A 22,807-nucleotide genomic window follows, 5' to 3' on the forward strand; every position below is an offset into this window, starting at 1 on the left:
CTGGCTTTTTTCCTTGTCTCCTGTTTCTGTAGCAACCCAGTGATGTCCTAACTCTTCAATACAAGCCTCTTTCTTTAAAAAACATCTCCTCCCTGCCACTCAGCGTTGTCCTGGCCTTAGAGCAACCCTTCTTAATCTGTGATGTGGACCAGCAGCCCCTCCCCGCAGATGTTCAGGTGAGCAGCCGTGGACCTTCCTGCTGGTGGGGTTTGAAGAGGGAGGAGTTTGATGGTGCATTTCTGTTGGGAGGTCTTCTAGTAGAGAAGTTTATTCTTTATGAGTCAGCAGTACGCTGGCCTGAACTATATCAGATTCAAAACGAGTTGCTGAAGGAAACAAAATATCATCTGAATTGGGGAAATATGTCCTGCGTCTAAGACATGAGGAGAGGGGAGCAGGAAACCTAGGTCTGGGCAAGCCATGTAGTAAAGGTGTCTCCTGGAAACCATCCCAGCTCTCCAGCAGCCATCCTCGGATAACCTCAAGAGCAGCTTGCTCCCTTCAAGGGCAGCCATGCTTTCAGGAAGGCCAAGGATGCACCTCCAGCCGCTGCTTGGCACCTGCCCCGTTGTCGGTGGAAGGTGTCAGATATGGGCTCTGCTAAACATATTGATGTAGGCACAGCCACCATTTCTGTGCCGTGCCTGTGACTAGCACCTGCAAGGGTGAGGCTGCAATGCTGTTGCACTTGTGCTGTGAGGATAAAGGAGTTCCTCTAGAGTCAGGGCGAAAGGCCCTGGCTTGCCAGAGTGCTGATTTGGTTATGTATTTAGCATATAGGTTTTGTGGGTCCAGAATTCAGTAGAACAATGCTTATTTCCCTCTTGTATTGATGCAGAGCACAGAGACGTGAGCTGAGATAGTCTCAGACAAGAATGTTGTGGTGCTTGTGGTTAGGTGCACACTGTAAAGAAAATGAAGGACAAACTGAGAAGGCCATACTGGGGTCACACTTTGAATATTTACACATTTCATGCCATCAGACCTTGGGACTTCATCACACTGGTGATTAATACTCTTCATCTCCTTACAGCCCCTGAAGCTGGAAATAGGGGAGGAACTTCATCTGTCCATCAGATTTAACCCTGCTTATGAAAAGGATTTGAATATCCGGGTAGCAGAGAAGGCTCTGAAAATACAGTTTCTCGAGCACCCTCATGAGGAGCAGGTCACCATTCGGGGAGAAGTCTACTTTCCGAATCTCCGTATCCAGACCATGGCCCTGGACTTTGGCTGCATCTTGAATGACACTGAACATGTGCGTTATGTTGAGATGACCAACTGCAGCCCACTTCTTGTACAGTACCACTGGTCATTCCTGACAGACAGCCACATGCACCAGATGAGGTACGTGCACCTTTGCCCTCTCCTTAAAGTTCTTCTCCTTCCTGGTGTCCTGTTTATACTTTGCAAAGACCAAGGCTGTTTGCCTGGGATCTGACAAATTGCTTTCAACTTTCCCTTGTGGAAATAACACCTACAGCCATGGTCAGGCTAGATGCTCAGGGAACAGGTGATCTCTACCAGTTTGATGCTGGGGAGGGAGCAACGTTCTCCAGCCAAGCTGGGACTGTAAGGCACTACCAACACTTTTTGCATAGCCCGTAACCTAGAATCCTGCTTTGTCTCTGGAGCTACAAAGCCATGCTTAGGCACTTGGACAAGCAGATATATAATGTGACCTCTTTTCCTTCCTTGCCAACCCTATTTGTTGTCATCTCATACTAAGAACCTACACAGGCACTGCCACCAGAATGATGTGCTGCTGTCCCAGTCTCTTGCTGCTGCTTTGCTGTAGCCCCCAGACTGGTTCCCCTGGGAAGGAAAGCTGGTGTGGAAAGCTGCTTTCTCAGTCCTTTGTGGACTGAGGCAAACACTACCTTGGTGAAGTGAGTTTTCATCTGTTAAACTGCACGTCACATTCACAAAACAGCTATTTAGGGTTTTACAGCAAAACGGCAGGTTCTGCTGTGGCTTCGGATACAGCTGTAGACGTTGGTGGGAGGACTTGTCTGAACATTGGCGGGGAGCAGGGCCATCCAGTGCTGATCTGTGGTTTCCAAGCCCAAGAGCAATCTTGCAGTCATGCTGGAGCACATCTATAAACACATTTCTAGCAGTTCCTTCCTCTGTGGCCTCTCTGCATAGTACAAAAGTCTAGTCTGGGCAGTTTTAATTACAGTAGCAAGTGCTTTTTCCGTAATGCCCTAGGAAAATGAGCAAAGTTAACCATTGTACATTGAAGTGCTGCTATTACAAATAATAGAGATCATCAATAAACAGTTTTGTTTAGAGGATTGGGGTCTGGCTCAGAGGAGACAACCTATTGGGAACTGGAAGTCAGCTATGGCTATGAGGAGGGCTTGGGGGAGAAGACCTGGGCACTGGGGTAGCCCATTCTCAGCTGGATCTCACCAAGTAAAAAGTCTTTAGTGGGGACTCTTGATGCACGGCACCTTCAGAACAGACCCTAAAATGCAGAGGAAAGTCTGCAAAAGCAGGTGAAGGGAGGTGGGCAGGGAAAGGGGAGCAGGGCAGTAAGCTCTGCTTGGAGGCCCCTGTCATCTCCTGGTAAATTGGATTAGGGTTTAATTACAAGCTAAAGGGAAAATCTGATTTTGATGATAGAACAATGCATATATTTTATAATAACAGAGAAACAAGCACATTACAGCGAAGCCTGTGTGGAATTAATTTCCTCTGGCCCCACTTGTTGGCCGGTTGCCTGTTTATCTTTACTCTTATTTTTTTTAGAACCAATTTAGGGTTTTTGAAATGTGAATGCTGAATCAGTTTTCAGCTTTTAATTACCCTGTCTCCACCTGTTGTGGTTTAACCCCAGTCAACAACTAAGCACCACACAGCTGCTCACTCACCCTCCCCACTCCTGGTGGGATGGGGAAGAGAATCGGAAAAGCATGTTAGAAAACTTGTGGGCTGAGATAAGAACAGTTTAATAATTGAAATAAAATAATAATAATAATGAATTGTATTGAAAAGGAAAATAACAGGAGGGAGAGAGAGGAACAAAACACGGGGTGGGGGGATGCGGACAGGACCAACAAAAAAAACCCAAACCAAAACAAAAAACCAAGTGATGCAACCTCTCACCACCTGACAACCGATGCCCAGCCAGTCCCCAAGCAGCAATCGCTGCCCCCTGGCCAACTCCCCGCAGTTTATATACTGAGCATGGTATCATATGGTATGGAACAGCCCTTTGGCCAGTTGGGATCAACTGTCTTGGCTGTGCCCCCTCCCAGCTTCTTGTGCACCTGGCAGAGCATGGGAAGCTGAAAAGTCCTTGACTAGTGTGAACATTACTTAGCAACAACTAAAACATCAGTGTGCTATCAACATTATTCTCCTACCAAATCCAAAACACAGCACTATACCAGCTACTAGGAAGAAAATTAACTCCATCCCAGCCGAAACCAGGACACCACCTAAATTGGCTTTGCTGGACCTGAGCCTGCAGGTGCTCATTCTTCCAGTGGATGCTGAGTCACCTGACTCAGCTTGAGTCAGTAGCAGTTGAGGGTCCTGAGCATCTGGGAGGAGATAGCAGCCTCTGCTCCAAAGGGTTTGGCATAGCCCCTTTGCTGGCTCGTTAGCACTGTGGACGTTACGACAGCTCCCTTTTCTGCTCTGCATGTTAATTAAACGGTAATGTACTCTCTCTGGGCCCCTCAGCAGACACCATGTGATCTTCCGTGGCAGAGCTGGAAATGAATATGGTCTCCAAGCTATTAACCCCTCAAATTGCTCATTAAGAGCCCAACAGAAGGGCAGCATGTCAGATATTATTTCTGGTCCACATTAAGCACTGTTGGTATTCTAAATTATCAGATCAAACTAACTCAGTCTGACATCGAGGTAATCAAACACCAGGTCTCATGAAGGTGAGATCAATAGAATTTAACTATCCATACACCTACCCTTGCTGGAGCCCATCATCAGAGACTCCCAGCATCAATCAGACACATACATTTATTTTGGCCAGGAGAGAAAAATGTTGTTTCTTTGCCTGGTCAAGACTTGGTGTGATAAATCTTTTTTCTTCTAATTGTTCAACCCATTTTTTCCTCCTTACTCTTTAGTCACTGCTGCTACTTTGAGCAGAGCAATCATATAGGCAACACAGTCCAACTGTTGCTGTGTGATTGGACATGCCCAACTCAAGCCAATCCATCCCCCTTCTCTGACACTACTGAGCCATAAATCTCTTGCGGTTACTCTTCTTCTAGACCTGTGTGGTTGAAGACAGACTGAGAATAGTCTCTCCTCACCCCTTGGACCTTTGGTAGCTCAAAGCTGAGTTAAGCCTTTGCACCAAGATGTTTTCTGCAGTGTTGGAATGGATCTCCAGAATCATGTATCAGGAGATAGTAGATATGGAGCCAAATTCAAACATTTCATCATGTTTCTTACCTTAAAGGTTTCTTCTGCAAGGATTGGTTTGTACTTTCTAAGGGCAGTATCCACCTCCTCAGCTTTGGGATTCCCATCAAAAGGAAGACATTAAATCCAAAGGATATACAAGGATTTTCTTAGAGATCTGTGACAAAGGCTGCCAAAGGCTTATCCCCAAACTTAGATGTTCTCTAGAGTTTTCATCCTTTATTAAGGATCCACGCCTTGTCATTTACTTTGAGCATTGCTGTTCCTGCATGACCTCTTTGTCCCCTTCATGCCAGACATATTCCCTCCCTGGGACAGAGCTAACGCATCCTGAGTGGTCCATGTGCCAGGATGCAGGGAGCTCTGCACCTCCGTGGCACATGTCAAACCCCCTTCATGTGTTGATCTGACATCTCTGGAGAGTTGGAACTTCTTGGCTACAAATCCAGTGTAATGAATTGCCAGTAGATTCTTTGGGAAAAGGAGAAATCTAAACATGTAGAAAATTAGTCTTTCCTTTCCATCCAGGATTTTCTTGGCCAATTTGTTTTGAACAAACCAGGAGCCTTTCTCCTCCCACGTGGGTCTTCCTATAGCATTAGTAATTTCTCATGCCTCTGCCTACTCTCCTTCCATGTCCCCTGGCAGGCTGCACTGCAGGGACCCTGCGAGCCAGATCCCAGCCTTGTTACTGACAAAAAACCCCATTTCTTTGTTATATTTGATGGGGTTTTTGCTTTGTTGTTTTTATAACAAGGAAGAAATGGAAAATGCAGACAGTGAAAAACAGTGAAAGGCAAAAATCTGACAGCAGTGCTCTGTCAGCCACCGGAGGGGAAGTAGCAACATCAGCAGTGAGAATATACATTGGAAATACATACATCCACCATGCCCCTGATGCTGGGGAGTCTCAGATGAGTGACAGTAGAGCATACCCCCTTCTTACCTCCCAGTGCTATCAGCTCCTTGGGGCAGTACGTTTTGGGCTTTGGTAGCCCCATGGGTGCTAACTGCTTAAATCCCGTGGGTGACTTAGAAAAGGAGGGCTGAATCGTGATGGAAATGTGCTGCTGAATGCATCCTTCAGCTGTGTGTGGTTTGACAGCAGCAGAGAAGCGGTTTGGTCAGTGTAACAGAGAAGTGGCCTCATTTCTTGGAGATGGAGTCTCTTGGAGCAAGGGCTGGGTGCCGGGCAGGCTTCACCTCTGGGGTGGCAGTCTGGCTGCCGTGAACAGCTTATGGAGAGGCTCTGTACTTGTGGACAGAGACACTGGGGAGCTGAAGCAAGGGAGACTTTGGGAAATTTGCAACTTGTTCCCCCCCGCAGAAAGGATGAAAAGTGAATACAGTGAGTGCCAAGGAGGGGTTTGGAGCCAGGAGTAAGTGAGCATATGTTGTTACCAAGTCTATATTAGAGACATAAACCTGGATATTGTGTGGGGGTCGGTGATGCTTTATCAGGACGAAGGCCGTGGGGTGATGATTTCCCATTTGCAGCATGTCTGTAAGCTTCTCTTCTCTACCTTCACCTTCAGCATGGTGACCCTCACCATGCACCCTCCACCTCTGTGCCTTCCAGCATGACACTGCTTTTTCCCAGCTCATTTGCTGGGAAGCTGCAGGTTTGAGACAGCTTCTGCTGCCCCAGGGCTTCTGACCAGTGCTTACACTATTGAACACCTGGAGGACTTTTACCTGGGCCATCGCAATGGAGGTTGGAGCCTAGAATGGCTGAATGGGAATCACTTTAACTGTTACATTTGGGTTTTCAGAGACTCAGCCTCCTCCTTTGCACAAGGGTGACAGACCCCGAGAGCTTTCTTTTGCCTTGGTAGACTGCGGAGCAGCCCCAGGGTGTTGGAGGAGTGGATTGAGGGCAGAGGAAGCGAAGGAGAGAGCATTGCTTGGGTGAAAAGCACTGCATGTCCCACCCAAGGTGCTGTCAGGCAGCTGACTGTCTCCCTGGCTTTGTCCTGTACCATCAGGACAAAGCATGGGAGATGTCCATGTGTCATCCAGGCCCCGACCAGGCTGCGGTTGGAAGGGGGTTGCCTTCTGGTTTTATAGCTGGTCAGCAAACGCTGGATGGAAGGTGACTTCTTGCTCTGCCAGTGATGTTCAGCTAGCAAACCTGGGGAGCAGCTGACTTCTCTTTTCTTTCTGAACATCTTCATTACCTAAGGCACACAGTGGGAACCTGAGGTATGTTTGCATTGCAAACAGCATCTTTCACCCTATAAATTACATTATGCCTGTGCTGCCTGGGTGGCTTGTGCTTTAATTCCCTTTGGGCTGCTGCTCAAGGCCCATCTCTGCAGAGCTTTACTGTTTATGAAACAAAAGTGTTGATTTTTTTTTTTTTTTTTGGTTTGTGGGAACAGCTCACTGTCGTAGCCTGGCTGGGGCAGAGCGAGAGTGTCAATTCGGGCACCACTGCTGTCACTTCCACTTCGTCTCTCTGGCAGAGCACTGAGTAGGGAAGCTGTCAGATGAAATCTGGGTGGCAGGATAGGCTATTTACTCCTGTTTATTTGCTGACCTGCTGTCACTGCATGTGGCAATGATAAGTAAGGTGACATAATTTTCCAGACCTTGTTTCTCTTAATTTCTCCAGCTGTTTCTCACCCTTCAGTGTTTTCCTGCTTCCTGCAAGCTATGCATCAAACAGCTTTCCTTAAGGGAAAATCCCTCTGAACCCACTGGCATCGCTGTGCCCAAGAGTGTCGTTTTAGTATCACTGTGCTCTTTCCTGGTGCATCCCTGTCTTCACAGGGTAGCTGAGAAATCTTTAAACTCTTACGATTAGGGGCTCAAGCCACATTTCAATCCATGTGTCAGATCTTCACATGTTTTCGGGTATAAATCTGTGGATTTTTGTGCTGATTCCTTCTAGTCCAAGGTGCTTCCTAGTGCAGAGGTGATGGAGTGCCCAGCGCTCCTGCTGGATCCCGTCTTCAGCCCTGAGCTGGCTGCTGCCAAGATAGGGATTTACAACAAAAACCCTTCCAGAGAATGGGGATTTTGTCCTGTGTGAGGCTGGACTCTCACAAGACAGTGAAACTGGTGCTCATCCTTCTGTACAGCCACTCTGTCCACTCGAGAGGCTGATATTGGGATGATGGACAGACAGCATGGTTTTGGGTGGGTTTCAGGTCCCTTGCTGCTTACTGGCTGGTTTAAGGCAGACAAGGAGAGTACCAGTCGGGGAGATAGTTTCCCAAGACATCATAACATACTTCTTTTTCAGAAAGGGTGGGATCTGCCCAGCACGTGCTGGTGCTCTGTTTTCCTGTTGTATCTCAGAGGATGCAGGAGATTGTCCCAGAGTGGAGCAGAAGCAATGGCCAAAGCCAACATTTTGGTCCCCCAATGGTTTCTTTGCCAGTGATGCTTACAGAGCACCTCATGCAAGAGCTCTGCCTACCTGTGCTGAAATCTGCCCTGTGCTGGGAGGGGAGCACTGCCATGGCCACCAGCTCCACGTGCTCTAGGTGAGGAGCTGCCCTGTACTGTGATAGACTCTGTTAAAAGACCCCGTTTTAAAAAAGAAAAATGCTCTCTCATCCAGCTGGTCCAACTCTTCAACCCTGAAAATAGCCACAGTATGAAGAACTGCTGTTACTACTGCCCTTGTAGCTGTGCAGGAGCATTGATGGTCATGCTGCTCACAGAAGCAGGTGGATTGTCTTTCCCATCTCAGAGAACAAGTAGCAATTGGGTTAAGAAGTATGGACCCTGTGTTCAAACAGCCCAGGTGAGGTCTTTGGGATGTTGAGGATGTATCACCATAAATCTATATTTCCTGACTTGGAGGGAGGCAGCCAGGGGCAAAGAAGGGGAAGCCTTTAGCTCTCTACAGCTGTCACCCCACACTTGTCCTCAGCTGTCCCCAGTGTCGCCTGGACCAGGCCAATTCTATCTGGTCATCCCTCGCCCTGTCAGCAGGAGCTCAGTGGGTCCATTGGACTGTGGGCATGTTCCTGGAAGTACGTCTGCCTTGCTCTCAGTAAAGCAGGGGGTAATTATGTTGTACCATGTGAGTGACCTTTAATAATAACTCAGCAGTGATGTTAACTAGCCTTTTACACGGGGTAAAAGCCATGCACAGCCTCAAATGTGTGGTTTCTGCTGGTGTGAGGAGCCCTGCTCTTTCTAGACAGGGGATGGATGGCGATGCCGACGTACTCAGCGGAGTGGACCTTCAGCATCTGTCTGATTTATTTTGGGATGCAACCCTAGGAAATATATTAAACTGAAGCTTTTTTTGGTTTGTTTTTTCTTCTGTGTTAGTTATCGTTGCTGCTTTACCTTCTCCTGCCCTTCCCCGTGGTGACCCACTGCAGAGTCCTGCTGGGAGGGCTTGCTGGGCTGTGGCATTGCTGCCTGCCCAGGAAGTGCTGGGCAGCCTGCATCAGCATGGGCTGGTGGAGACACCTTCTGGGGTTCAGCAGAAGCGGTCGAGACTAGCAGGGACATTTCCTTCTAGGTGAGGACTTCAGGTCGTGCTCTGTCATTTCATCTCCCTCCTTTTCCTCCCTCTGCTCTTGGCACCACGGAGGGACAGTGATGCTAGCTGGTGGGCAGAGAGGCCAGCAGCTGTGCTGTGAGCTTGTCCTCGTGATTTGGTTTTCCTGTGGTGCAGCTGCAAGCCCCTGTGCTCTGGAGGTTGCTTGGCCAGGGGTTGCGAGCTCTTTGCGTGCTGCCATGGGGTGCAGCAAGGCACCTGGAGCACAGGGGTGCCTGGGCAGAGCCCCCGGATGTCCTCGACCCCCAGGGTGCCTCAGCTCAGGCTTGAGCTGCTTTTTGGCTTCTTGTAGGGTGAAGCTGGCCTGCCAAGCCCACCCAGTCTGCTCCCTACCGTCTCAGGCTGTGTCCTGGTCATTCCTTTCACAAACTTGTTGACATCCAGCTTTGGTCTCCTGCAACCTTTACCCTAAGGAGAACATAGATCAAGAATATCTCTCTTCCCATGGCTGGGAGCCTTCTGATTGCCTGTCTAATGCATGCAGGACCAGCCTGCTGCTCTCAGCTGGTTATGCTCAACCAGTTCTTTAGCTCCCTACTGCTTCCTAATATTTTTAACCCATGCAGCCATACCCTTTGTGGTTTGCTAAGCCCTCAGGCTTGCCCCCATGAAGACATCTTAAAATGGTGAATGTCCAAATCCCTGCCACAAAGATGGCTGGAGCACATCTCTCCTTTGCTATCAGTTATGGGAATCAATACAGTTGTCTGCTTGCAGAGCTCATTTTTTAAGTAGCTGGTAAGATTGTAATTGATGCTGATTACTTTAAATAGTATCTCCAAATTACAGCTGTTGGGGCTTGTTTAATTTTGAACAAAGACTATGAATTGTATTTATTGTTAGAGCTACTGATTGTTAGAGCTCCTTGATTGTTAGAGCTCCTTCCAGAGGAACCTTTGGCCAGAGTCTGATTGAGAAGTATTTTTCTGTCTGATAGAGAATCAGGAGCTTCCTACTGCCTCACCTGATGCTTATAAATCACCTGGCTGATATGCAAAGCATGAGGAAGGAGAGGACTTAATGGGTAATGTTTTGCTGTCTGTAAAATCAGTGCAAGTCAGAATAACTCCAGTAAAGTCAGTGCAGACTTCTTCCAGGGCTATAACTTGTCAAGAGAGGCAAGTACTGCTGCCTAAGAGTGATCTCCATGAAGAACCGCTGTGCCTGCGGTGCTGGCTGGCCCTGATCCAGCTTAAGTTGGACCAAAGTGGCTGAGGAGCTTTAGCACCTGCACCCTGCAAAACCAGACCAGCCACATCCCATGGAAATACTCTGTGAGAGGCATGAACTATGTCAGAAGGAGCTTGAGGGGCCTCAGACCCTCCTCTGACTCTTTGTCAAAAGTGATGGTACAGTTGAGGTCTGTGGGCTTCAGCAGGAGCCAAGGACTTTCGGTGCTCCCCAAGATCAGATCCTGTGGCTCCTGCTTGAAAGGTGCTGGAGAGTTTTGATTGCTGCCCCAGGAACATGGGATACTTCACTTCTTTTCCATAGTAGCATCCCTGCACAATTTCTACTTTCAAACAAGAAATCAAAATTCTCCCTCATGTCTCAAAACTGACATTTTTTTGACTCAAATAAGTAAGTGGCCATTAAAACTGCATATTAACTGCAAGCTAATTAATACTTGGTCACAGTGGGATGTCCCCAGGACCACTCGCTGCATTCAGATGAATGCCGAATCCAGATTAATCATTTCCAGCATGTGCAAAACAGAAGTTGGAGGTGTCGGATCTCACTGCAGTGATACTGCTTCTCTTCTCTGTCTCTCTACTGCCTGGTCTGAATTTCAATGGGAGGTTCAGTAAATACACAAACCTTAGATTAGCAGAGGAATTTATCCTAGCAAAGAAATAGGCTTCAGGGCCATTTGGACAAAATGCAGTTTAATATTCACTATTGATGAGGGCAGACCATCACCACCACCTTCCTCAGCTGCTGACCAGGTGGCCCAGCTCAAGTCCAGTGTTCCCACACAGTGCACTGGGAAGGTTTTCAGTTTACTCCTGTATTATTTTATTTTGCTTTCAGTTGCAAACACCCTTGAGCTGTCTGTAGCTTGCTCCAAAGTGCCTTTTTAGTATACATCTGATGGCCTGAAGGAGAAATGAAAGTGCATCGTGGGGGCCTGTAAGCCTGTTTAGATGCCTCATGGGCATGCAGTCTCTGGTGCTTTACCCTGTGATAACCTGAAAAGAGCTCAGGCTTTGTTGGGAGGCTTGTTTTCACCCGATACTGTGGCTGTGCCTAATGTGTGCACCAGTGGGTGGTCCCTGGGGGCCTGGGCAAGGATGCTCTGCATGTGGGTACCATGCACTAAGGAAGCAGTCTCAGCACTGTTAAAACTCTTGTATTTGATGTGAAGGGGTGGTGGTTTCTGGCACATGTCCTTGGTGCTGGCAGAGGCTGCAGGGACCTTGGGCATTCCCGTTACAATTTTGGAGTGACTCTCGCACAGCCTGAGCTGGCAGAGTCATGTCATCCCGCATGAATCTTCACAGGTAGTTTGCAGAAGTGGTGTGATTTCTAGCTCCTCTATTTTGGGAGGCGGGTGTGGGAAGTGATGTGAAGCTGTGTCCCTAGCAGGCTCGGAAAACAGGATATAGGCTGAGATATTTTTTTTCTAATGTCTCAGAGGCTGGGGACGGTGGGTGGCAGAAGGTTGTCCTGGCCCTAGCAGGAAGGACTCCTTTCTCCCTGATGTCAATCTGCCCATGTTACCATTAAATCCCCACTGTTAATTCCTGGATGCATTTTGTCTCATCTGAGAGGTGGCCAGGTTGGGTGAGACAGACCCAGAGGGGTTGACACCTTGCTTTCAGCCCCTCCAGCTCCCGGCTGACCTGCTTATGTCAGGAGGCTCCTTGTCTCAGCTCCACGGTGCTGGTGGAAGCACTTCCACAGCCCTTTGGCCCCTCTGGTTTGGGTTGGGTCCTCTCTGCAGGTGGACAGTGCTTTCTGCTCTTTGTCTTCCTCCCTGCATTCACAGCCTTAACCTGAAGGTGCTGGAGGATGCCCAGAAAGTCCTGATTCACATCAGAGAAAGAGCTGCCTGAAGCCTGGGCTGATGCTGAACATCTTGTTATCTTCCCCTTCCTTCTCATTTTCTAAGAACCCCTTTTCCTTCAGTGGCAGGAAGATTTCTTGTCCCAGGGGTCAGCTTTCTATTGACACCTTGGGTTCCTCCCTGCCTTCCTTTTCACATTACACTTCTTGTTATTCATTTTGACTTTACCCCACTGGAAAAAGTCCCTCGTGTTTTGTGTGTCCCCCAGAGTGCTTTGTGCTTCTCTGCAGCAGGACTCGCTAATCACGTCATCTCCCAGCACTGGGTCCCACAGGGCTTCTACTTTAGAGTGAAAAATATTGTTGTGGTCTAGGCACCGCGGTCCTGTGAAGTTGCCTCAAACCATTCTATAAAACTAAAGGTAATCTAATAAATGGTTATGGATTTTCCATCTCGGGGGTTTACCTCTCCTCAGGAGTTGTTAGTAACCCGCGGTATTTATCACAAGCAGCTCTAAGAGCCATGCTTTCATTTCCTCACTAGGATGGATTGCAGCTAGCAGTTTCAGGACAGCCACCGTGATGGTGGCCAGACTCATGTGCTGAACTGGTGTGTGGACCGATGCGTAGCTGGAGGGCTTCAAGATGCCCCTGGCCCTGGATATTTGTACCCCTATAGCTGCAGGCATGTTCCTTATCACCCAGAAGTAGTGTTCAGCTGCGGGCTGCCCAGAGGCATCATTGTCACAGCTGAGCTGAATTTATTTCATCCTTACACAGATGCCCAAGTTAGCAGCTGCTGGAGGTGTTGAGCAGTTTGGTCACCCATCAGTGCACCCCAACCCATATTAAGGTGCCTCAGCTGAGAGGAGCGAAGGTTGCACAGATAGGACTGGAGATGGGTGAAGTTCTGCAGGGGCAAGCAAACACCTTTGTCCCCTCCCGTCCTGCTTTGCTCTTCCACATGGACAGTGCCGAGGTCTTGCTCAGGGTCCCCCGTAGGGTCCCAGCAGCAGGCAGAGGGAGGACTGTGGAGGAGCTCACCTGGGCCAAGCGTTGTTCTTGTGTGTGGTCGCAGGAAGGACAAGTCAGGTGGGACCTCTCAGGTTATGAAGAGCAGAGCCTCTAATCCAGAAATGAAAACCAGCCTTAGATAATAAGCTACAAAGCTGAAGACAGATATTCACCTGGGAGCATATTGTTAAAGGCACTGAATTTCCAGCTGGGAATGAAGCACCTAGGTTGCTGTAAAAATCTGCCTTGTTTGCCTATGGGGAACACTCGCAAACAGGCATGGTGACAGGCAGGCATGGTTTGAGTGTGTCCCTCCATGTGGCAATAGAAATATGAGCAGAGTTACTGTGAGCGCCTGCTGTGATTTAAAACAGGGAACGTGATCTGAGTCACCTGGGAATGTTTGAAAATATTAAACCATATACTTTTTACTGACGAATGTTGGTCAAACTATAAACTCGTCTCTGTTCGTAAAACAAGCCGTTGAACTGCTTTGCTGAATCATTTGCCAAATTGGTCCTCAAACGGTTTGCATTTAGAAACTGCTGGGGAGGTAATCACACCGTTGGTAAGTGCTACATAGGTTATAACCTTGTTTTAGCAGAGCTGCTGCCTTTTAGCATGAGGTGCAGTTAGAGCTGTTGTTTTGCAACCGGGGAATACCTGCGGCACAACAGGGAGCTGAATCTTGTCATCGACATTTGCTGCATATTGATTAAAAAGGACCAAAACTTCCTTCCCCAAAGTACTAATTGCTGCTGCTTTGGTGCTCATCAGGGATCAATGGGCTGTTTAATTGTGAGTCTCTGCCTGGAATTGACATGTCTTTCCGTGTTGCTGGTGGCCTTGTGTGTGCAAGGGTGTCCCATGATGGACTTCATGGGTGTCCCTGAGGCTGTGCTGGGCTCTGTCTGGTCAGGGCACAGCAGGCTGCAGGCTCCATCCCTGCTCCTGCCTGATCGCACTTCGAGAAAGCCACCAGTGTTGCCGCTTGCTTGTACTGACCTATGGCTGCAGGTAATTGTCAGGGAAAATATTCAGGTTAAGTATCTAGTAGAGCTGCACAGTTTCTCGCTTTGGCCCTCTGGATGGGGAAGGCACAGTCCGCAGCGGTGGGTGCTTCCAAGAGGACACTGGTGGGTCTGTACTGGCTCATCACTGTTCGGATTTGCCCCTTTGTGTTCTGTCTCACCTTTTTGCACAGTTTGTCTGTCTTTTCCTTTCCTCCTTTTCCTTTTTGCCTCCCCACAAGGCGTTCGCCTCTGTCTTCTTCCATTCCTTGTTGCAACCAGTTGCCAGCTGCCTGCACCACTGCTTTACCAGCAGCGAGGCATGTTGTCCCTGGGCAGCCCCAAGCATTGACTTGCTCCATCCTGGTTTCAGAGCTGCTGGGTCAGACCCATCACTGAGCTCACACCACCAGTGCCCACCCAGAGGCTGCATCCTGCTGAGGAACTGCTCATGCAGGCTTCCCTCCCTCCCACTGCAGGTCCGTGACCAAAGTTATGTTATTTTCCAGGTTCAGCCCTCCAGCACCTAAATTTTTCATCAAACCCCAGCCACCAAAGGAGGAGGGAGCCTGGTCGGAGCGCTCGGTGTCTGCAGAGAGCAGCTCCAGGGATGGAGGTGTGGAGGAGCCAGCAGAAGCCCTGGGAGCAGCGGGGGATCCTGCCCAAGAGCCAGCAGATGCAGATGACTCCCTGGAAGCAAAGGTAGATTTTCTTGCACACCTACCACTTGTGTTGCCTTCCCCAGCTTGCCACCAAAAAGCTGTGCTCGTGCCAACCTCCCTTTTTGCTGCCCTGCTGTCACGTGCCCTGATAGTGGGCTGGGCAGCAGGGCCAGTGGCTGGACACAGGGCTTCTGAGGAGGGAGAATGGCATAGTTTTGCTTGGAGAAGCCCACTCAGATCCTACTGACCTATGTTGAGTTTGGGATTTTTTTGGCTTGTTTTTTTTTTATAATGTAAAATGAGGCTTTTATCTGCATCGTGATGTGAAGGCTTCCAGTTCCCTTCCTGTATCAAGCCGTGCCAAGTACTGATCTCCACGTACCTCCTTCTCAGCCCCAGCTAGAGCCACCCGTTTTCACGTCTCTGCCTTCATCCAAGACCCGGTATTGCAGTGACAGCCACGGAGCTGTCTTTTATAAAACAAGACTTTGCAAAGTCGCTGTCTCTTCCTCCTAGCATGGAAAAGAGCCTTTGGTCTGCTGACCTTCCTGGTGAACCTCGGTGCTTTGGAGCTTGACCTTGGTGCTAGTGGGAACTGGCGCCTTGTTCTGCATCATGTGGGACAGAGGCTGCTCCTAGGGCAATAAAAAAGGATGTAAGAAAGCAGGAGAAGTTCAGGAAGTGCCAGCATTGGCATTAAGTTCAAGGAGAGGGGTTGCACCTGCTCACATGGAAATATTGACAGTTTTAATGTTATAACTCTGCAAATTTTTTCTGAATCGGAAGAAATGATACCTTGTAGACATAAAGAATAGCGTGGCTGAACGTTTACGGGTAGAAGCATGAAATCATCTTTATTTCCTGCTTTGTTACCATGTATGCACAAATAAACCAGGGAAATTCAAGTGGACACGGCTAAGTAGGATCCAAAATTGCTTCGGAGAATACATCTGGATTGCAGTTTCATCTTCTGCTTGTGTCTCTGTACCAAGGTGATAGCTGTATAACCTCCCTGGGGAGGTAGGAGACCACAGGCCTAGGAAAGGTATGGATAGCATCTTTGGGAATATATGGTTGGCAAAGCTTTGCTGGGTTTGAAAACGTGGGGATGACAGAAAGGACATCGAAATGTGAGAAGACACTGCCCTTCCCAGTCTTTATCTACTGGGCAGATGTAGCCTCTGATTAGGTCTAAGGATGTCCCATAAATATTATTGCAGATTCTGCTGAAATCAAGGCCACAACACAAAGCATTTCTTCACATTAGTAAAGAAGCGGGTATTCTTAAACTTGAAGAGTAATCACAAAGCCCTCACTTATAAATAGGGATCAGAAACCCAGGGATGAGGTTCCTTTTGAAAGATGGCACCTTTGAGGTTAAATACCAGCTCTCAGCTGCTGCAAGACAGAAAAACATCTCAGCTGCCTTCTTCAGGAAGGTGCTGTTGGAGAAGAACAACCCAGCAGAGATCCTCAGCTCTCCAGCACTGACAAGTGCATGAGATGAAACCTAAGCACCATCTGAAATGGGATGGTTGTGCCAAGCACTTTCTAAGTCCTTATTTTCCTGGTTTTGGTACATCTTACTTGCAGCTGTGTTCTATTTTTCTCACAGAAAACCTAACCTGTCCAGGTGTGGGATTCTCAGTGTGTTCCTTGGGCAGGAGTGAGCGAAGCTGGGCTGGCACGAGGGTGCAAAATGCCTTTGAAGTTTCTGCCAGGAGCAAGCGCTGGGTGCACCCAGCTTCCTCGTGCAAACTTGCCTGTAGGAAGTGCAGATGGAGCCCGTGTCTCATCTGTGGGTGTGCTTGGACACACACTCAACTGATGGCATGGACATACCCCTACTTGATTTGCGCCTAGGTCCCATCTCAGCTGCTCCTGGCTTGAGGAGGTGGTGGAGCCTGCAGTGGTCTCACCCAGACCAGCCAGCTGCTTACTGCAGCCCATGGTGCTTGTTTTCCAGCCGCTACCATCTACTGCTGTGGAGCTGGAAGGTGCTGCAGAGACTCAAAGCCCGGTGAGGATCAAGGAATTGATGCAGTTCGTGGAGGCAGAGCCCCTCTCCTTGGGAGTGGAGGAGGTAAGTGGGAATCTGTCTTGCTTCTGCATTTCCACTGTGGCAAGCAGTTTTGTAGCCCTCTCTCCCACTGGCGGCCCTCGGCACTGCTCACAGAGTGGCCTCACCCCTCCAAGCACATCGCACAGTACTGCTGAAACAACTGGTCATTGGAGAGGCCATGTGGGACATGTCATAGGGCTGACCAGAGACACTACCTGTGCAGCACCTATGGAGGGCATTATTCATCTTGTTACTAATCAAGTGGTCGATAGGAAATTTCTGCAGTAGCTTTTGCTGTAGGATCTTGAGAGAGAGCAGTATGCAAATCAGAGAGAGTCAAGAGCATCAGAAGTCAGATGAGCTGGGCTGGAGTCCTCCCCCCGGCTCCAAGGGCTCTTATCTCTGAGTCTCGTGTTTTTCTGAAGGCAGCAAAAAGCATTTTTAAAAGCAAGTTCCGCAGCAGAGAGAATTTGTTGCTGCCAGGAGACCTCCCATATTATTTTAATGTAGTGTATTAGTTAATGCATTAATTAGTGAGCATGGGAGAAGATTTTTCCCGTGGTCCCTCCACTGGTAGGTGGAATGGATGTAGGACAAGATTAGGATGATTTTGCCTGTGCTTGCAGAAGAGGCCCCTCCAGCCGTGTCTGTCCTTTGCTCCAAGCCACGGCTCTTCTGCATCAGTTTTGATGCTCGACATCTTGATCTCTCCTCCCCTACCTCCAGGTTTTCGACATCCTGCCACTGTATGGTGTGCTGCAGCCGGGCGAGAGCCAGCAGGTCACATTCACCTTCTTTGGCCATGCAAACATCGTTGCCCGCATCATGGCGCTGTGCAGGGTGGAGGGAGGCCCAACCTACGAGATAGTGCTGAGTGGGGAGGCTTCACTCATCAGCTACCTCCTAGACATCACGGAGATCGACTGCGGGCTACAGGTACCGCGCACTTCTCTTGGCAGAGGTCCCTGAAACCATCACTGGTGGGTTGCTGCCCACCTAGGTCTAGGGCTCTCTCCCCAGCTACTTTGTCAGCTGTATGGCTTGGAAGTACAACCGTTGAGTGATACATCCTGCATCCAAGCTGGTTTTTAATGACCATCTCCACCCCCCACTAAAGCTGGGAATTCCTCCTCTTCAAGGATACTAATGCTGCTTCCTGGGGCAGGCAGGATCCCAGTGGTGATCTCCAGAGGGACATGCCCTGAGACATCCATCCACTGATCCACTCCTAAAGCCTGAGGTCCAAGGAGATGCTTTTTTTCAATGCTCTTGATTAATCAACAAAATAAACCAAGGAGGAAGCTAACTTGGGCTTCCAGTCACTGTAGCTGGAGAGAATGTCCCAGAATAATCCCTGCTTTACTTCTTTTCAGTTAAAAACCTCACAGATATTTCCATATATTGGCCCCGTATGTATTGCACTCTCTGTCTCCCTTTTTGCTTATATTTTGCTTGCAAATACTTGTATGTGGGTGCCTTTTCTTCTGAAATGCCTTGATGCTTCCTTCTTTGTTTTGGCTAGCTGTTAGATGACACCTTAAAGTGCAGAGGGCTTGTATCCCCTGTTTTTTTATTACTGATCTTTACGTGGTTGTTATTGCACCTCTGTGTGCTGCCACAAATATCTGTTCCTATGTAGGGCTAAGAGGTACCCTGTGGCTGTGGGTTCCCCAGGTTAACCTGGGAGAGTCAAGTGCTTGTATCTCCTCTGCGGTCCCTGCTTCTGTGTTGTGTTCATTTGCTTTCAACCCAATTAAAGAGGAAGGAGATTCCCAGCAGCAGACCTGTGTCTGTAACTTCCCACTCCTCTGTCCTCTCTTCAGCTGTTTAACGAAGTCACCAAAGCAGAGGTCACCTTGCAGAACAGCGGGAAGGTGGGATTCACCTATGTGGTGCTAAGCCCCAGCGTGGCCACTGCAGACAACCCTCTGCCCGGCGTGCCCCTGGTCATGCCCAGCACGGTGAGTATGGAGGTAGCACAAGTGATTAACCCTGTTATGGGGAAAGAAGGAAAAAAAAAAAGCCCAAGAAAAAAACCACAAAAACAGCCAGGAGAGACAGGGCTGTAAGGAATTGCTGCTGGGGGACAGAGAAGGTCAAGCAAGGCCTTAACAGTCTTTGCCGGCGGACGGCTGTGCTATCGTACAGCAACCACCAGCGGGAGGCACGAGTGCTTCGGTAGCTCTCTGGAGCCCAGCTGCTGAGCTCTCTGGTTATGCGGATACTGGAGCTGGACGGTGCAGGCTCTCCTGAGGGTCACCTTACCCAGGCTGCGTGATCGGACAGGACTTGCTCCTTGTCCCTACCTGTAACAAACTCTGCCTGTCCCCTGCCAGCACTAAGCAGGACTTAAATACTCTCTTGCATGGGCATGAAGCTTCTTTGCCAGAAATTGTAACAGCCGCTGTACTGGCCCCTCACTCTTCCAGCTTTGCTGCTCTGCAGCAGCTTTGTGGGGCAGTGAGGGGGCTAGGGAGGAAGGGGGCTGGAATAGCAAGGAGAGGAGTTTGCAGCATCCCATCTTCTTAGTCCTAAATGGATGTCTTTGAGCTGAAGCAGTGTTCCTATCTTTGTCCCTTTTTGCAATGGGAAGAGGAAGCCAAATGTCTTTCACATTTCCTCATGCCTGTCTCCTACAAGGGATGACACACTGATGCCCTCTTCCTGTGAGCTTCCAAAGACACAGCTCTTCTTGGACCCGCGCAGTTGTTGCTGTAACAGTGTCATCGGCCCTGGCAGCTTGGCAGGGCTTGCTTTCACTACAGCTGTGTTGTGTGCTGGAGTAAGGGTTCAGGGGACCAAGTGGCAGGATCTGTCCTGCTCAGCAGCTTCTCTCAGCAGCGTGGAGGGGAGCGGGGAGCTGAGGGTCCAGCCCAGCATGCAGAGGGCGAGCCAAGGAAAGCTGCAGCTGTGTCCTGTCACCCAGAGCTGTGTTGCTGTCTGCTTGCATTTGCTCTCAACCTGGCTGGTGTGAGCCCAGCCCAGGGCTTGGACAGCCCTTCTGGAAGCCCAGAGAGGAGGTGACCTTCCTGGCAACACCTTCTTCCCTGGATCTTGTCTTAGTCTCTGCTCCTGCTTTTCCAGAGATGTATGTTTGCAGGTCAGCGTGAGTACAGATAGGCTCACGTGCCCTTGGTGTAACTGCACAGGCAGGAGATGTTTGGTTGGGGTCATTAATAAGAGGTCAGGCCCCTTGACACTAGCCTGGGAACCAGTGACGTGCTGTGACAGGAGCTGCCGGCTCTGCTGAGAGCGCGGGCATTTCACTTATCTTCCATAGCGGCTGGTAAAAGAGCTTTTATTTATTCAGTCTAGCTCTTGCTAGCAGAGGTTAAACACCATTAGCAGATGACCTGTGCTCATGCTGAGCAAAGGGCAGTCTGTGCTGTGGGAATGCATCCCTACAAGCCCTCTGAAGGACATATTGTATCCTGGTGTAGGAGACTTGAGCTTTTAGATAAAAGAAAGCTAGAAGGCAATGTTGTCTGATACTTTCTTATCTTTGAGAATCTGCCTTCTCAGCATGTCTGTCATCTGACCCATCCTTCCACCAAACCCTCTTTGGTTGCATTCCCTCCCTCCTCTCCCGCACCCTGCAGGGTTACATTGGACCTGGCAAGGAGCAAGTGCTGAAAGTCTATTACCTGCCGGGAGTGCCTGGAGTCTTCTGCAGGACTTTCCAGATCCAAGTGGGTCACCTGGAACCAGAAGAGATCTCCCTGAAAGGAGAGGGGAGCTTTCCCAGGATCTACTTGGACCTTCCCAGGAACATCAAAGGTGAGCACTGCCTATCTGCTCCCCAAGAAGGTCCCCTGGTTTTTCCCCCATATTATATTCCCATAGGGCAGCTCACACCCACCTCCACCAAGCCTGGAGGGTTCAGGGCTGTCAGACCAACACTCAGCCCTCTGTTTGCTTCCTGAGTCTCTAGAAGTCCATGTGGGCTTTGCCCCAGGAACCATCCTGCAGAGCTTGCCATTGTATCTGTTTGTGGCCTGGAAACGTGATGGCTAGACAGAAGTGCTTGGGAAAGCTGTAATGCAGGCTGGCAAGGATTTTGGCAGGGTTGGATTTGCATCACATTGCAGGGGGTGAGATGCTCCTATGTGGGAGGAAGATCGGTGGGAGTGAACACCAGGATTCATAGAGGAAAAGCAGCATCCACTTTCCATACATTGCTTGAGGAGTATGTTTCTGGGAGAGGCCAGCATCGAGGGAGTGGGGCTTCCCAGCTTAAATGGGAATGGCGCTGTGCCCATACTTCTATTTGTGGATGTTTTCTTCTTGCAGGAAATGAAAAATATGAGAAGGTCCTCAAAGAGGCGAAAGAAAAGATGGAAAAAGACAGCCAGAGAGACAAAGCAGTTGTTCTGGGGGAGGCTGCGGCCGCAGAGCCGCCCACAGACGACTTGGGCACCGTGGTGAGAACAGCTGATGCCCCGTTTGGCACGTGCCACCCTCCCACTGTGTCACTTGGGCCCCTTGCACCCTGCAGCAGGCTTCCCGGTGCCCTGCTGGCACTTGGGACCTCCCTGCCCACACCTGGCCATGATCATGCATCAATTCAGCACTGCCCCAGGGGGCTGCCCAACTCTGGTAGTTGTCACTCCCATAGATGCACCAGCTTCCTGACTACCCCATGGAGAGATCCTGAATACCATGCTCAAGTGATTGGATTTATGGTACTTTGATGGAGATGCAGGTCATCACTGGGGTGTTTGTTGCTCACAACCCAAGTCCTGTCAGGTTTACAGAGCTTAATAGCAGTAGCCTGACTGTGCCCTGGGACCATGCTGTCAGTGTTCATCTCCAAGAGGCACGAGCTTTATCATGGTTCCCTTTTCAAGAGAGCTTTTGTCTAAGCTGCTTTGGCAGTGGCTGGGGGCAGGCAAATACTTGGAGCACTGGAGGGTTCCTGGCTTGTCTGTCTGTTTGTCTGGCCAAATCAGCTCTTATAACAGTGACTGGGCAGGCAAAGATGCTGGAGTTCGTTTCCCTTCAGATAAGGTCCTAGATAAGAGAGCAAGAGGTGTCACAGACACTGAGCAGTGAGACAGGGGGACCCCATCACCCCTCTCAACAAGAGCAGGATGGGATCCTCTTTCACAGACAAGCCTGTCCTTTGGGAAAGACTTTTGCTAACCAGCCACTGTCTTTGCTTTCCTCAGTTCGATACTCGGCTGCAGATGCAGATGGAGCAGATGCTGATAGAGGAACACGCCCTGGAGCAGCAGAAAGCTCTCGCCTCCAGTCCCCCAGAGGACACTGCCTTTGACCAGTGTGCTCGCTGGAGGCTTCTCAAGTTAGTGGGGACTCCCATACCCTATCTCCAGGCACCCCAAGGGTAACACTCAGCAGCAGTGCACCCCTGCTCCTGAGAGCTCCTTGTGTCTGCAGAGCTGGGAATAACTGGGGACTTCAGAAAGGGTCTGATCCTGATAGCTTTGACATGCTCCCTGGTGAGCAGGCATGTCTCCTCACCTCCACAGTGCCACCCTGAGCTTTGGAAGTGCTCAACTCCCCACAGATGATGGGTTCTGTTCTTAGAACTGAGGGGGTCCAGTGCAGACCATCAAGCCCATCCAGACAGCACGGACACCATCCCTATTTTTACCAGCTCTCAAAGAGGCAACTCAAAGCTGGCATCTTTTTTCCAACAAACAAATCATGCTAAGCAAAAAGAGCAGGGAGTTGCATAGGTATTAGCTTGACAAACCCTAAATCAGGTGGCTTGGATGCTGCTGGGACTGCAGGGATTACCTAGGTAACTTGGTCCTCCCTTTTGCTCCTTCTTGATGAGGCACAGGCACTGTAGGCTCCAATTCAGGAAGAAGATGCTCTCCAAAACAGATTGTTTATGTGTTTTCCCGAGTGGGATTGCTCTGGAAAAGGACCTTCCCGTGAATCTTGTAGGTGTTGATTGCTGCATTACCAGTGCTCCTTTGGGGACGGATCTGATTGCAGAGCAGTGCAACCAGATTTTAACCAATTTTATGTTAAGGTCCCATTGGTAGTTAATAAAACCTAGGACCTACACTCCCCATGACTTACCAAGATTCATTACCAGGTGGTCAGGCCTTGGGTTTCACTGGCTAGAATTGAGTTTTTAGAGCAGCGAATACAGAAA

At 49.4% G+C, this 22,807-nt stretch overlaps 1 protein-coding gene across 1 annotated transcript in view; it reads left to right on the forward strand.

Moving 5' to 3' along the window:
- Window positions 1-22,807, forward strand: part of HYDIN (HYDIN axonemal central pair apparatus protein) — a 162,708-nt gene that overhangs the window by 95,907 nt on the left and 43,994 nt on the right. The window contains exons 23-32 of the mRNA XM_072872234.1: window positions 33-176; window positions 1,034-1,347; window positions 14,466-14,658; window positions 16,513-16,530; window positions 16,585-16,701; window positions 17,407-17,616; window positions 18,504-18,641; window positions 20,280-20,457; window positions 20,971-21,101; window positions 21,849-21,982. Coding sequence (XP_072728335.1) covers window positions 33-176; window positions 1,034-1,347; window positions 14,466-14,658; window positions 16,513-16,530; window positions 16,585-16,701; window positions 17,407-17,616; window positions 18,504-18,641; window positions 20,280-20,457; window positions 20,971-21,101; window positions 21,849-21,982 — 1,577 coding nt within the window. The remainder of the gene's footprint in view (window positions 1-32; window positions 177-1,033; window positions 1,348-14,465; window positions 14,659-16,512; window positions 16,531-16,584; window positions 16,702-17,406; window positions 17,617-18,503; window positions 18,642-20,279; window positions 20,458-20,970; window positions 21,102-21,848; window positions 21,983-22,807) is intronic.

This window comes from Ciconia boyciana, chromosome 9, assembly GCF_034638445.1.
Source record: "Ciconia boyciana chromosome 9, ASM3463844v1, whole genome shotgun sequence".
NCBI lineage: Eukaryota > Metazoa > Chordata > Aves > Ciconiiformes > Ciconiidae > Ciconia > Ciconia boyciana.